Here is a 16788-nt window from a genome sequence, read left to right on the forward strand (position 1 = left end):
CCATATGTAACTCAATTTATTATTTTATACATTTTTTTTTGTGATGGGTTTATATTGATAAGATTTGAAGATTTTTTTTTGGTAGTTATGATTTTCCAAAGATAATTAAGTCAATTTACAAAATAACTAATGAAATTAAAAATTGTCTCTTGTGACATTATCTAAATTCTAATTGTAAATCCACTTTTAATTTACTTATGATATAATATTTACATTAACATATCATATATAATTTTTCAATTAAAACCTCTATTACTCCAAAAAAAAATATTTACAAATTATTAATTCAATTAATAAATTTCATGAAAAAATTTTAGATTTTTTTACTGCAAAATTACTAAAATTATTAAAAAAATTTATTATTTTTTAATTTTCTTCAAAACGTTTCTATTAATAAGATTTAAAAATTTTAAGATCTCAAGATTTTGATTGTAGTTATGATTTTGGAAAGATAAATAAGTCAATTTACAAACAAACCTTTTTATATTTAACAACTTTTGAAATTAGAAATTTATTATATTTTGAAATATTTGTCTTGTAATATATAAGATAAGATTTGATTTGATTTAGAAAGATAAAGTACCGGAAGCAGATTTAGAAACTTAATAAAGGAAGTAGATTTAGAAACTTAATAAAATAAGTCATAATCACTTTTTACGTTTAAGAACTATGACTGATTAGAATTAGAAACTTCCTATATTTTGCAATATATATTCAGATAAGATTTGATTTAGAAAGTTATTTGATATAAAGTACAAATACCTGTATTTAGAAACTTACAAATACCAAGATTTAGAAACTTATTGGACTAGGAGAGGTATATATATATACATAGTTAAACACTACATTCCTTATTCCTCAATTTGAACATCTTTCGATTCATCTCTTGGCATAACATCAAGATTTTTGTGTCGTCTTCTCAGTTTTCCTTCCAGTTTCTTGATTATGGAAACCACTCATCGCTGCAAGCACTTGGTAACAAAATTATGGATACCTGACTATGATCCTGATGGCTACTCTGCTTCCACATCGTCTTCATCTGTTCGAGTTGACTTGACAATTTTATGGCAATTGGAGCATCAATGGATGAACCTAGCATCCGATGGGGCTGCATCTATTATCAGCAGATGTGTTGTTCATAGCTTGGCTTTACGACTGCCCTTACTTGATTATCAGGTCTTCATGTCCGACCACACCTCTCACCAAATGTTGTCTGGCGTGTTGTCATCTATGGGAGTGGACCCAAATTTACATGATCGTATAATTGTCAAAATAGTTGCGTTTGCACGAAGCATCCAAAACTTGGTATCCCACATGGATGCAGGCATGGTATTTCCACTACAGGCTAGAATAAGATTGGTAACTATGCATGTTCGCAATGAGCGGGTGTTGATTGATTTGGCTACTAGGGAATCAATGATAGAAAATGAGGGCAGAGGAAACGGGATGATTCCGGCAACTGAAATCTCAATCAAGACACTCAAGACGGAGACAATATTAGAGGGTGAAAGCTGTATGATATGTTTGGAAGAGTTGGGCGGTGGGTCGGAAGTGACAGTCATGCCATGTTCTCACGTCTTTCATGGTTCATGTATAATAAGGTGGCTGAAGCAGAGCCATGTATGCCCCATCTGTCGCTTTGAGATGCCTACTTGTAGTCAGTAATGCAGATAATTAGATAGTTGGACGTTTTTTTTCTTGTAGGTTACAATATTATAAGAATAATGCAAAATTAGTAATTTGATATTAGTTGGATTGTAGTCTTTTCGAATTACAATATATCAAATTTGATATTTAGTTGAAGAAGTCGGAGATGGCCTACAGAAGATTAAGACGTATATATCCTGGAGTTTTAAATATTAGTGGATTCTTTTAATTTACACTTATTTTTTTCAATTTAATAAACAAACTCTAGTATATATACCATATATCACTCAGTCAGACCATCTTGATTCGATAATTATTTATTGACTCTTTTTAAAAATCAAAATTTAAAGGTTTAAAAGTAATTTTTTTTAATATTTGAAAATATTTTTCTTACAATCGATAGGGATGGGTGAAATGGCTAATTTATCTTTTAAAAATTTAAATAATTTTTGAATTAATACTTTGTAAGTGCTTCTCCCAAAAAATCAAATTTATATTATTATTTTACAAACAAAGAATAACCCTGCTTTGAAAAAATATAAAGGAAATGTCACATACAAAAAGTGAAGTCCTTGTTTGGTAACTATTTTTTAAAACAATTTTGAAAAATAGTTTTTAAGAACAAATTTTAAAAATTATTCTCTAATGTTTTTGTAGAACAAAAATTTGTTTAAGAACATGAAATATTTTTACCATATTTTAATATTTTTTTAAATAATTTTTATGTTTAGAGTTTTATTTTTAATCATTACGCACGTTTGTATAATTATTATTTAAAATAACTATAAAAAAATAAGTGAAAGCAAATAAAAGATGTTAACTAAAAGCACTTTATTTTTTGTTTTTGATAATAGAAAACACAAAATAGTAAACAGTTTTTTAGTTGTCAAATGTGTTTTTTCAATTTTTTTTAAAATTGATTTTAGATTCAATTTTATTTTTAAATTTAAGCCTAATTACATTTAAATTTTGGGCCACTCATAATATATATACTCCAAAATTGGTCTTAGGATTTTTTTTAACATAAAGTTTCAGGCTCTCTAGCCCATACACTCTTGTATGTATTCTTATTATTCTTTTTAATAAACCGAAGATAGAATTGAAAAGAAAAATCAACATCTTTAGAGGAAAGTCAGAATTTTTAAAAAAAATAGAAAGTCAGGATTTTAAAAGAGAGAGAGAGCGAATCAGAGTTTTAAGAATAGAAATGTTTTAGAGAAGATAGGAGATTTTTGTTTGAAGAGAGGTCTCTCTTTCGTCCAGGGAGTCCGGCCCCCCTTCCCTCTTCTTCTTCTTTTCCCTTCTGCTGCTTATTTGTTTCGTTCGTTTCTTTTCTGGCTTTAATTCTTTCCCTTTTCTGCTCCCTCCATCTTCACATCACCCTCCACACACCGCCGGCGTCACCTCCGCCATACTCTCACAGCCACCGCCGCTAACCATCAAGCCTTACCACAGGTCCTACCATCACCCTCCACCACGCAACTGCCGACTCATAGCCGCCACTGCACCGCTATCACAGCTCACTGTCTCTCATCGCCGCTCCTCTCCGACAGCTGGAGATGCAGTCATCTCCATCTCCACTGCCAGTCCAGAAACAATCACGGGACCCCACAGCCGCTCATCCCTCTCACCTCCACCGTTCGAGACGGCACCCCCACTGTCGCCGGCATCATCCACGATCGCGCGCCACCCCGCGCACATCTCTCGCTCACCCATCTCCAATTAAGAGATTGGAATACCATTTTTTTTTTTAACCTATGATTTTTTTAAAATAAATTTGTAAAATCCTGTTTAATAAAACTAAACGACATTTTTTTAATAAAACTATTATCCTTTTTCAAAATAAAATTGGAAAAATAGTTTTTTTTTAAATTTATTTTATTTATATATATAAAGTTGGAAAATAATCTTTTTAATAAACAATATAAAATCAATTTTAAATAAAATTGAATTTTTTTTTTATAAAACTGGGAAATCATCATTTTAATAAAATTGAAAAACTCTTCTTAAACAAAACAAAGATAAAATCATTTTTCAATAAACCTTTTATAATAAAATTAAATAAAGATATTTAAAAATGGTATTGGAATATCTTTTGTAAATAAAATTGTAAAAATAATTTTTTATATAATAATCAAGTATTTTTTTTATATATTATTAGTAAAAATATTATTAAGAAAAAAAGAAAACATGTAACATCAAATGTTTTTTTTGGCGAAAACAATTTTTTTTTTTTTTTTAATTTCAAAGGAAGAGATGGTTTTTGCTTTCTTTTTGGATCGATTTTAAGAAATTGTTTTTTGAAAAGATATCTTGTTTAAATTTATTTTTAATATTTTTTTTAAATCGTACCTTCAAAAAATAATTTTGACTTTAATTTTAGATTTTTAGAAATCATCTCGATTTTTGCTTATAATTTCCTTTTTTAGAAAATAAAATCAATTTTTCAAGAGACAATGACTTTAATTTGGTTATGTGGCAACTTTCATTTCCTTAGTTGACAAAAATTATGATAGATTTGAAAATATTTTCTACACAATCATATTTTACAAATTATTTTTTATTATCTACCATATAATTACCAAAAACCATGAAAATCTCAAGTCTAAACTCAATTATTGGTACAGAAGATATAACTGTTTTTTACATTGTAAATTAGTTTCCTTTGTTACAATTTTTTTATAGTCCAAAATTTTTGTTTTAATTATTTTTATCTCATTCCATATGTAACTCAATTTATTATTTTATACATTTTTTTTTGTGATGGGTTTATATTGATAAGATTCGAAGATTTGAAGATTTTTTTTGGTAGTTATGATTTTGGAAAGATAATTAAGTCAATTTACAAAATAACTAATGAAATTAAAAATTGTCTCTTGTGATATTATCTAAATTCTAATTGTCAATCCACTTTTAATTTACTTATGATATAATATTTACATTAACATATCATATATAATTTTTCAATTAAAACCTCTATTACTCCAAAAAAAAAAATTCAAATTATTAATTCAATTAATAAATTTCATGAAAAACTTTTAGATTTTTTTTACTGCAAAATTTCTAAAATTATTAAAAGTTTTAATTATTTTTTAATTTTCTTCAAAACGTTTCTATTGATAAGATTTAAAAATTTTAAGATCTCAAGATTTTGATTGTAGTTATGATTTTGGAAAGATAAATAAGTCAATTTACAAACAAACCTTTTTATATTTAACAACTTTTGAAATTAGAAATTTATTATATTTTGAAATATTTGTCTTGTAATATATAAGATAAGATTTGATTTAGAATGTTATTTGATATAAAGTACAAATACCCGTATTTAAAAACTTACAAATACCAAGATTTAGAAACTTACTGGAGTAAGAGAGGTATATATATATATATATATACATAGTTAAACACTACATTCCATACTCAATTTTGAACGTCTTTCGATTCATCTCTTGGCATAACATCAAGATTTTTGTGTCGTCTTCTCAGTTTTCCTTCGAGTTCATAGCTTGGCTTTACGACTGCCCTTATTTGATTATCAGGTCTTCATGTCCGACCACACCTCTCACCAAATGTTGTCTAGCGCGTTGTTGTCTATGGGAGTGGACCCATATTTACATGATAGCATAATTGTCAACATAGTTGCGTATGCACGAAGCATCCGAAACTTGGTATCCCACATGGCTACAGGCATGGTATTTCCACTACGGGCTAGAATAAGATTGGTAACTATGCATGTTCGCAATGAGCGGGTGCTGATTGATTTGGCTACTAGGGAATCACTGATAGAAAATGAGGGCAGAGGAAACGGGATGATTCCGGCAACTGAAATCTCAATCAAGGCACTCAAGACGGAGACAATATTAGAGGGTGAAAGTTGTACGATATGTTTGGAAGAGTTGAGCGGTGGGTCGGAAGTGATAGTCATGCCATGCTCTCATATCTTTCATGGTTCATGTATAATAAGGTGGCTGAAGCAGAGCCATGTATGCCCCATTTGTCGCTTTGAGATGCCTACTTGCAGTCAGTAATGCAGATAATTAGATCTTTGGGTTGTATTTCTTTTAATTTTTTTTTTCTTGGGAAATTCGAAAACACAAATCAGTTCTTTAACATGTTGATGTAATGTTTAAATTGTTGAAGCATTTTTACTGTTAACCGAGAATTTATTCCCTAGGATCTTGCAGTTCTTTTCTGTTGATGTTCCCATTATCCTCTGTTTATGGAAATAAAGATAAAATGTCAGTTTTTCAATACCAAGGTTATGTTTGATTTCAGAAAATACAAAATATAAAGAAAAATAATTTTTTTAATATTTGATTGTTTTATAAACAATTCCAAAAAAGAAAATCAATATAATTAAAACAAGTTAAAAACTTATTCATTTTTAAATTCTTTAATCTTTATATCGATAAGTTAAAATAAGTAAAAATGAATTCGAAATAACAAATATAAATAATTTATCGATTTTTAATTTATATTTTATTTTCCTTCATTTTTTCTTTCTTTATATTTTTTTTCCTTGTATTTTTTATCCTATACATTTTCTCTCAAATTTTTTGAGAACTAAACATAACCATTGGTAAAAAAAAGGTTTTTTTGATTTTTTTTAAACAAAATTATCAAAAACATTTAGACTATATTTGGTTATCCGAAATTTTGAGAGAAAATGTGAGGGAAAGAAACTAGAAGGGAAAAGTGGAAGAAAAGAAAAAATAAAGAAAAATAAAAAAAATAAATTTAAAATTAATAAATTATTTTTATATATTTCTTCAAATTCATTTCCTTAGTTCCTTTATTGTATAAATATTAAGACTATATTTGGTTTCCGGAAAATATTAAGGGAAAAAAAAATGTTAATTCTCATATTTGGTTTCACCATAAAAATTTTTAAGAAAAATTAAATATAATTAAAATTAGTTAGAAACTATTTCATCTTTATATAATAGAGGAAACCAAGTGAACTGAGTTCGAAGAAAGATATAAAAATAATTTATTGATTTTAAATGTATTTTTTTTATTTTTCTTTACTTATTTTTTCTCAAATTTTCCAGGAACTAAACATAATCTAAATAATTTTAAAATGTATAAATTTCTATCTAATTTTAATTATATTTAATTTTCTTTTAAAAAAATTAGGATAAAACCAAATATGAGAAAACTATTTTTCTTAACATTTTTTTTCTTTCCTTAATACTTTTCGAAAATCAAACATAACCTTAAAGAAATTTTAGATGAAATTTAAAAACATAAAACAAGAAATTTTACTAAAAAATTTCAATAATTCTAGTAATTTTGGGTAACAAAATAAATCTTAAAAAGTTATAAACATTCAATAATTTCCTTGATTAATAAAATTTGATTTTTTCTATTTATAAATAATTTAAGTCGTTTGGTAGTCAATGATTAATAATTCAAAGTATAGTTATATCATCGTCTACATTAAGGGGGTGTTTGGTACATGAGAATAGGGAGTGGGAATAGACATCTCATTCATTTTCTCCCTTATTTCTATGTTTGGATAAATGTTAAGAAGACAGAAATGGAATAAAAAATTATTCAGGCAGAAATTAAATCCAACTTATAAGTCGGATTTGAATTCATCAAAGGTAGGTGGTATTTTGATTAATTAAACCTATTTGATAATATAAAATAACTTAAATTTACTATTTTACCATCTTATCTCATTCTTCAAGCCTGATGTTTATCCTTTTTGCAAAGCTAGAGACCCATTTATCATCAACTTCTATGCAACAAGTGATTCTCCCAAACTGAATCAATCAAACCTTCCACGACATTTAGAAAAAAAAAATTCAATTTCTAATTTAAATATTATCATTTCGGATATGATACTTGTTGAAAATTAGAATGAAATTTGAATTCTTTTATTTTCTCTTTTGAAAATAGGAAAAACATTTGCTAGCTTTGAGAATTTAAATATTATAATAAATATTTTTTTTTTCTTTTTTTTTTTGGTAAAATATAAATTTATAACTACTTAAGTATGACAAATTATTCAATTTTTTAATAAAAATAATAATTGAATATTTGTACACAAGGATGAAAATATCGGTAATCACGGATATATCGGTACTTCGATTTTATGGATATATCGGCAGATATTTTGGAAAAAAAATATCGGTAAGTTTAAAATTGTTAAAAACACATAAAAATGTAAGGAAAACCTCATACTAATATAATTAGAAGTATAATAGACATTTTAAAGTTATTTTATTGAAAATTTTGATATATGTATATCATGATTTATCATATTTGATAATAATATCGTATGCATCGATAAAAATATGAATTTTATAAGTGTACATTTATTATTAAATTATACCTAATATTATGATATTTGATTATAATATGTCTAATTTTAAAATATATATTAATATTAAAATATGATCCATTTAATTCAATTGTATTAAACAATATAAAATAAATTATGATATATATATATATATATATATATATATATATATATATATATATATATAATTTTTTTAATATTTAATTAATTATTAATGATATTAAAAACATTATGAAGAAAATTATATAATTTTATATTTTTGGTAATTAATTAAAAGATCTTGCATTTAATTATAAAATAATTATAATTAATTTGCTCTTTAAAATATTCTTTTAATATTTTCATACTGAGTTTAAGTATATATATATATTGTTTGCACATTATATATCAAGGGGCTAGTTAGCCCAGATGGTAAGTGGCCGAACCACTTCAAATCCCCTCGACAGCAAATGGGAGGCCCATTGTAGCTCATTGACTGCATTGTAGCGCGTTTGACTTCGTTGACCATGCGATATATCGGGAAAAATCGCCGATATATCACGAGAAATCTGCGATTCCTCGCGATTTATTCCGAAATATCGCCTGACTGATATTTCTCCATGAAATATCGTGTCGGTATCCTTCGATACACGATATTTCGGCGATATATCGCCGAAATATCGTGACATTTTCTTCCTTGTTTGTACATTAGGTTATATGATTTTTTATAGTTAATTTTTTATTTATTGAGTATATATATTTTTTAGTCTTATTATTTAATAACAAAAAACTCTCAAAATTTATTTATTTTTAAATAAAAAAATTTATTTTAAATTATATGGAAGAATATTATTGTAAATTTATTTATTTTTTATTTCCATTCCTATTATTATCAAACATTGGAATGGAAACAAATAATTATTTCAATCTTGCATTCCTAAGTTCATCCAAATATTAGAAATTGAATCATTAAATTCATTTCTTTCCACTAAGAAATAGGAATGGAAACAAAATGTTTATTTTTATTTCATATTCCGACATACCAAACACCCTCTAAAACTACATACAAATTGCTTGAACGTCAACAGTTTAATAACCATTATATATATATATATATATATATATATATAATTTAATACAATTAGATATTCCAATTGAAAATAAGCACTTATTTAATTGAATCTCAAAAATAATTTTTGTAAATTTTAAAATTGAAATCAAAGAAACCCATTACTGAGAAACTAATCAAATAGTGTTGTTTGAGTTAACCTCTAGTATTTTATTTTTGAAAACATAAATTGATGATAACTTTTATATAAATTTCATAAACTTCTCTACCACAGTTCTAAGTGGATAGGATATACTATATAAGGAATAGCATTGAACTTGATTATTACAATTGCTCAAGATATCATTTTTTTAGTTTCTAAATAAATTTCATAAACTTCTCTACCATAGTTCTAAGGGGATAGGATATACTATATAAGGAATAGCATTGAACATGATTATTACAATTGCTCAAGATACCATTTTTTTAGTTTCTAAGATCTATTTCTTAGTTTAAGATTCCTCTTAGTAATTGGAATTGAAGAATTATTATATCAGTTCTACCAAAATGAGAATAGGTTAAGGTTATGAACTTATTACTTATAATTTGATGATCGGGTTCGATTCATTTTCTAGATTGGAATTCTTAAAAGAGGTTTATGGGATCATATGGATGAAAAGATAATGATTTTTAAATGTTATTTACAAAAATTGAAGAATTAAAAAAATTATTATCTTAAATTTTAAAATAATTTTTAAAGACATAAAATAACTACCTACATTTTATATAAGAATTATTGTAATTTTTTATTGTTATTTTTTTATTTACAAAAAGGATGTGCATTCGAATAAACATTAAAATATCAAATAATAAATCACAAAATATTTAATTTTATTAAAAAATAATATGAAAACAAAAAATTACACATACAATGAAAAAATGAAAAAAGAAGAAGAGAGAATAGGGATTGTATGAGAAAAGTAAAAATAAAAAGAGGAATTTTTCGACACCCACCTTGGTGGCTTTTCATCAAGTCTACAAGAGTTATTGGGGAATTATTGGATTCTATGTGAGTATGTGACGTACAAAGGCATGCTTATTTTGATCCTTCGTGTTCTTGAATTTCATTTCGAAAGGTAGGTTCTGTCTTGTATAAAGTAAGTGGTTCTTGTAGCTGTTGGATTTTGGACCTAATTTTAAAATTATTGAATTTTGGGATTCCAAGTTTTTAAACCGTTGCTTCAATTTTAATTTTTAAAAACGAAAGATAAGTGTAGAGAAATTTGAAAAAAATCATAAAATAAACAAATAAAATAACATTAACATCATATCATTTTTCTTCTATCTCCATGATTCAATATCAATATCAAAATCTTCAAATATGTGATTTTTTTTAACTACAAGTGTTTTATTGAATTTATAAAAAAAATTTATTAAGAAAATAAAATTTATTAAATTTTAAAAATAATTTAAAACTCAAAAATTAATTTAATTAGTGGTAGAAAGTCATGAAAACTTAATAACATTAGAAAGTCATCAACCAAAATACATTTTGAATGACTTCTATGATTTTTTTCTTTTATATAATCTTCAAATTTCAAGGAAGAATTAGGTGGAGTTTGTTTTTTTTAATATTTTATTTTTATTAAATATTAAAAAATAAAGAAAAACCAATTGATTACTTTTAGCATTTAGAAAAAATAAAATATTTAAAAATTTTCTCTTCAATAAAAAAATTTAAGAAATAAGTAATGAGTTAACAAAAAATAAAAAAAAAAACAAAAAAAAAAAAAACAAATTATCTAAAATCTTAAAGTAAGTTACTTTTAATAAAAGTAAAAAAAAAAAAAACAAAAAAACAAAAAACAAACAACACGTTAATGCATTAGAGTCTAGTAACGGTTAGAAATAAGTTAGAAAGTCAAGTAATGATCCAATTAATATTAAAAATTTATGGACAAAATTTGACTTATAATGACTATTGTTTCTCTTCTATATAAAATCATATTTTTCTATTTTTTTTCATTAGACAAATAAAATACTCTGATTTTTTTCATTCAACAAATAAACTCCAAATTAAACAAGACTTAATGACTTGGGTTTATTAACGAGTCCAATAGTTTTTAAAAATAATTTGAAACTTAAATAATATTAATACAAAAAAAAATTCTCAATAAAAATTGGTTTACAATAACTTTATTAATTCTTTTATTCACATAGTTATATTTTTATAAATTTTCCCGTTTAATGACTTCACTATTTCTCCTATGCCCACAACTATATTTTTTGAATTTTCTCACTAAGTATATAAATTCTAAATTAAGTGAGACATCATTAATAATTTAAACTCTTTAATGAATCTTCTTGTTTTTAAGAATGATTTGAAATTCAAAAAACTAATCTAATTAATTCAAGTTTAAATCAAAGCATTTCAAAATATTGTATTTGTAATTGAGTATTAAATTTGTGTATATAATGAAAACTTGATTCATTTATATATTAAAAAGTTATGCTTTATTCATTTATAAATTTATTTTAAATAAAATATTATTAAATATTATTATTTTTAAATTATTATTCATTTTTAACAAAACAAAATCAATTATATTTTTACCAAGATGTTAATATCCATATTTTTCTAACATAAACTAAAATAATATTTTTTATAAAAAATATAATTTATGATTTTATTACGATATTACTAGTTATATTTTACCAATAACTATTTTTTAATTTATTTATAATTACAAAACTATTTCATTTTTAACAAGAATTAAATTTAATTAATATTATATAAATTGAATTTACTATTGTTAGAAAAATTAGGCTAATCCAACTTATGATAATCACCCTAGAGGAGGGGTGAATAGGGTAATGGTTTCTTTTTGCAAATTTAAACTATGTGAATGTAAGATACAATTATATGCAAGTATATAATAAGCAATATAAAGACAATTTCATATAAATTAAAAGAGTAGGGAAGAAAGAATGCAAACACAAGATTTTATAGTGGTTCGGCGCAACCCGGCCTACATTTACTCTCCTCTAGCTTCAATCCCAAGCTTGAGGTTCCACTAATTCAAGGCTTCGAAACCAAGCCTTCAAGCAATACAATTGGATTATGGTTCCAATTCACCCCTAATTCACCTCTTTGGACTTTTGGCTCCAAACACCCTTTACATTTCTCAAGAGATATCCCACTCTTGAACAACCCCTCAAGTGATACCCCACACTTGAAAAACTTCTTCTCAAATAAATGATCTCACAAAATCCTAGTACAAAAACTTCAAGCTCAAATGATACAAGAAAACTAAGATTGAAAGGTGCACTAAGGATATGCAAGTTTTAGAACAATGGTGCACTAAAAAACACTCTTCCAAAGCTCAAATATATTCAAGAAAGGTTTGAGAAGGTTAAGCTCTTGAAACAATGAAGATTGAACCTTTTTATAGAAGAAAAAAGTCAAACTAATCGTTGGGGGTTCGATCGGTCGAGTTAGAGGTCGACCAGTTGACTAGCCGTTAGCATTTAATGCTTGGCAGGTGACCGTTGGGCATCCACCGAACCTCAACCGGTTGAACAACCGTTCTGGAAGAAAGAGAGAGTTTTTTGCACCCTCGACCGGTTGAGCTTGCGGTCGACTAGTTCTTCATCAGGTTCAACCGGTTAAGCCGTTTTTTTGGCTCAACAACCAACCTTTTCAACTTAAAACTTTTTAAAACAAGTTTGAAAAACATTTAACACAAGGTTTTAGTCGAAAATATGAAATCATCCAATTATTAAAATATTTAAAACAAAATAACTCTTGGATGATTTTGGTGCATAAGTAAAGAATGTAATGCATGAAAATCCTAGTGCACCAACAACCTTATAAAGAGATTTTATGAAGCTTGGGTCTTGAAAAACACTTCTCTTTGAAGATGACTTCTTCTTCATGATTTCTCCTTGACTTGATTTGTCTTTGTGATTGGCACTTTAGAAATCATCTTACCTAATCACACTTGAAATATAATCATTAGTTCTAAACCTTATTTTGTTATCATCAAAATCAATATTAACCCAACTTTGGTTTCACAACTACTTTTACCAAATCAAAATATAAAAATTATTTTAAAAAACAACTTATCCAAACAAGTTTTTTATTTTTATTTAATAAAAATATATATTTTTTAAAAACTCTCCAAAAACCTTATTTATCACTATTTATTTTTTTTTCAATTTATTTGTAATTACAAAACTATATATTTTCAATATTTTTAATAAGACTTAAATTGAATTTAACTAATATTATATAAATTTAATATAATTTTTTTTCTAAAATAAAAATTATTTTTAAAAACAACCTATCAAAATAATTTTTTGATGCATATTGATGCGAATTACTTTGAGCCTTGAAGAACAATTCACGTTAAGAGTCTTCTTGTATTTCTTAAATTCCTAGAAAACAAAGATGATGTTTTTTTATGTTTATTATTCTCTTTTATTACTGAGAATTACTAACAATGTTTAGGTTAGGACAATACACTTACCATCCTAAAAAGTTGATTATTTTGCATGGAGGGGAGAAAATGACAAGACATCAACATCACATACCTATGCTTTATTGTGACCCCATCTAAACTCTAAGGTTATTATATTTTAGTGGTGAAATAATATTTATATTAATATATGATGATAATTCTTCAATTAAAAGCTCTATTACTCAATATATATATATATATATATATATATATATATATAGATATATATATATATAAAACTTCTTACAAATTATTAATGTAATTAATAAGTTTCTTAAAAAACTTTTAGATTTTTTTACTACAAAATTACTGAAATTATTTAAAGTTTTTGTCATTTTTTTTTTATTTTTTTTCTCAAAAATTATTTTAAAATTTTTTGATAAAAAAAATTGATGTTTTCTTTCCTTTTATTTTCTTTTTTACTTCTATTTTATTTATCACCTATAAAATTCATTATTTTTAAATTAATAGTTCAAATTAAATAGAAATTATTTAATAATTTTTTTTTCTTTTCTTTTTTTTATTCCATTTTTTTTTCTCATACAATCATTAGCATAATTGTAGACCCCTTTAAAAACCAATAGTTTTTTTCTTTTGTTTTGGGACCAACCGGGAGAGTGAGATTTTTTCCATTTTCTTGAAGTGGGGGGACCTCTTTCTGAAGAAAAACCAATTGCATGGACGTGTGGCAAAGAGCATGGCTGGCCATGGCGATAGTTGAGGATGACATCTTCCCTGAGTGATGAACAAGGGAGCGAGTAGTGGCTTGCGGAGGAAAACAAAAACATGGAGGAGATATTTGGTAAGGGTATTTGTTTAGCGGAGGGGGAGAGTTTGAAAAGAGAAAAAGGGCAGACTATGTATGATTGGGCTTCCCTACAAGCTACTTGGCATGTTGTTTTTCTTTTATTAAATTACTTGCGGAGGAAAACAAAAACATGGAGGAGATATTTGGTAAGGGTATTTGTTTAGCGGAGGGGGAGAGTTTGAAAAGAGAAAAAGGGCAGACTATGTATGATTGGGCTTCACTACAAGCTACTTGGCATGTTGTTTTTCTTTTATTAAATTACTCTAAGCCTTTGTCCGTTTGGTGTAAACCCCAATGGACCAAACATTTGGCCCTCTCAAGTCTTCATTTTTATTTTTTTTTTGATACAAATGCAATTTTTTATAAAAATTCCATCCTCAAATAACCTTTCAAAATTCACTTTCTAGTAATATATTCCAAATTTCAAATCCTTTTCCAAAATTCCAATTTTCAAAGTTTAGTTTACAAAACTTTAATTCTTGAAAATTCAATTTTCTAGAACTCCATTTTTAAATTTAATTATACAAAATACCATTTTCAAAATAATTTCCTAAAATTTGATTTTAAATTTAGTTTATAAAACTTTGATTCCTGAAAATTCAATTTACCTAAACTTTTTTTTTTAATTCAATTTTCCAAGTTTCCATTCTTGAAATAATTTTCTAAGGTTCGAATTTTAGGTCTAATTCTCCAAAATTCAAAATTTTAAATTTAATTATCCAACAAAATTCCACAATTCCTAATTTAATCTTTTTTAAAATGCCACCTTCATATAAATTTTCGAAACTCCATTTCCTTTCAAATCAAATCTTCAAAAATTTCATTCTCTAATAAATCTTCAAAATTCCCTTTTCTTAGACTTAATCCTCAAATTTTCACTTTCAAATAGTTTTTCAAAATTCCATTTCCGAATTTAATTTCCAATTCCCACAATTCCAATTTTTCACACTTATTTATTTAATCATTATTATTTTCGTTATTATTTTCATTATTCGATTTATTTATTTATTTTAAAAATTCTAATCTTTAAACAATTTTTTTTTTTTAAATTTTGTCTTCCAAATTTAATTTTGAATCTAAAAAATTTCACTATTCACGATTCATTCGTTTAAATATTACTTTTATTATTATTATTATTATTATTCCATTTATTTATTTATTTTAAAAAATTCCAATCATTAAAGTTCAATTTTTCAAAATTCCGTTTTCTAAATTTAATTTCCAATCTCAAAAATTTCACATTCATTTATTTAATGATTATTTTCATTATTACTATTATCCCATTTATTTATTTATTCACTTATTCATATATTTATTCACTTATTCATTTATTTAAAATTTCATCTCTAAATAATCTTTCGAATTTCCGATCTCTAAATTCAATTTCCAATTTCTAAAATTCTACTTTTCGCAATTATTTATCCAGTCTTTATTATTTTCGTTATTCCATTTATTTACTTATTCACTTATCCATTTATTTCAAATCCATTCTCTAAATAATTCTTCAAATTTCCAATCTCTAAATTCGATTTCCAATTTCCAAAATTCCCATCTTTGTAATTATTTATCCAATCTTTATTATTTTCGTTATTCCATTCATTTACTTATTCACTTATCCATTTATTTAAAATCCCCTTTCTAAAATAATTCTTCAAATTTCCAATCTCTAAATCCAATTTCCAATTTCCAAAATTCTCATCTTCGTAATTATTTATCCAATCATTATTATTTTCGTTATTCTATTCATTTATTTATTCACTTGTTCATTTATTTAAAATTTCATCCCTAAATAATTCTTTAAATTTCCAATCCCTAAGTTCAATTTCTAATTTCCGAAATCCTAACTTTCGTAATTATTTATCAAATCATTATTATTTCGTCATTATTATTATTCCATTAATTTATTTATTCACTTATTCATTTATTTAAATAATTCTTCAAAAATCTGATTTCCAAATTTAGTTCTCTGAAATTCCAATTTTCGAACTTAATTTTCAGTTTCCAATATTCCAATTCTCGCATTTATTCTGTTATTTATTTATGATTATCATTATTATTATTATCATTTTATTCATTTATTTTTGAAAATTCTGCCTTCGAATGATTTCCAAGATTTCCAATTTTTATAATTCAATTTTCATAGTTTCTACTTCTAAAATAATTTTCAATTCTGATTTATTTCAAAATTTAATTTTCAAAGTCCCAATTTTCGTAATTTAATTTTCTTAAAATCCCAAACTTTCAAATAATTTTCAAAATTCCAATTTCTTTCAAATTTAATTTCTAAAATTCTCATTCTTATATTTAATTTCTTAAAATCCAATTTTCAAATAATCTCTAAAACTCCAATTTTCAAATAATCTCTAAGACTCCAATTTTCAAATAAATTTCAAAAATCCAGTTTTCTCTCGAACAATTTTAATTTTTGTTTGGTGATGCATGTTATATGTTTTGTGCTCTTTATTATACAATGACC

At 25.2% G+C, this 16788-nt stretch overlaps 1 protein-coding gene across 1 annotated transcript; it reads left to right on the plus strand.

Annotated features, from left to right (window-relative positions):
- The first annotated feature begins 945 nt into the window (after positions 1–945).
- Positions 946–1665, plus strand: LOC104880051 (uncharacterized). The gene has a single exon (XM_010655226.3). The coding sequence runs from the start codon at positions 946–948 to the stop codon at positions 1663–1665; it is 720 nt and encodes a 239-aa protein (XP_010653528.1).
- Positions 1666–16788: the final 15123 nt, after the last annotated feature.

Source organism: Vitis vinifera, chromosome 1 (assembly GCF_030704535.1).
Source record: "Vitis vinifera cultivar Pinot Noir 40024 chromosome 1, ASM3070453v1".
In the NCBI taxonomy this organism is placed as follows: Eukaryota; Viridiplantae; Streptophyta; class Magnoliopsida; order Vitales; family Vitaceae; genus Vitis; species Vitis vinifera.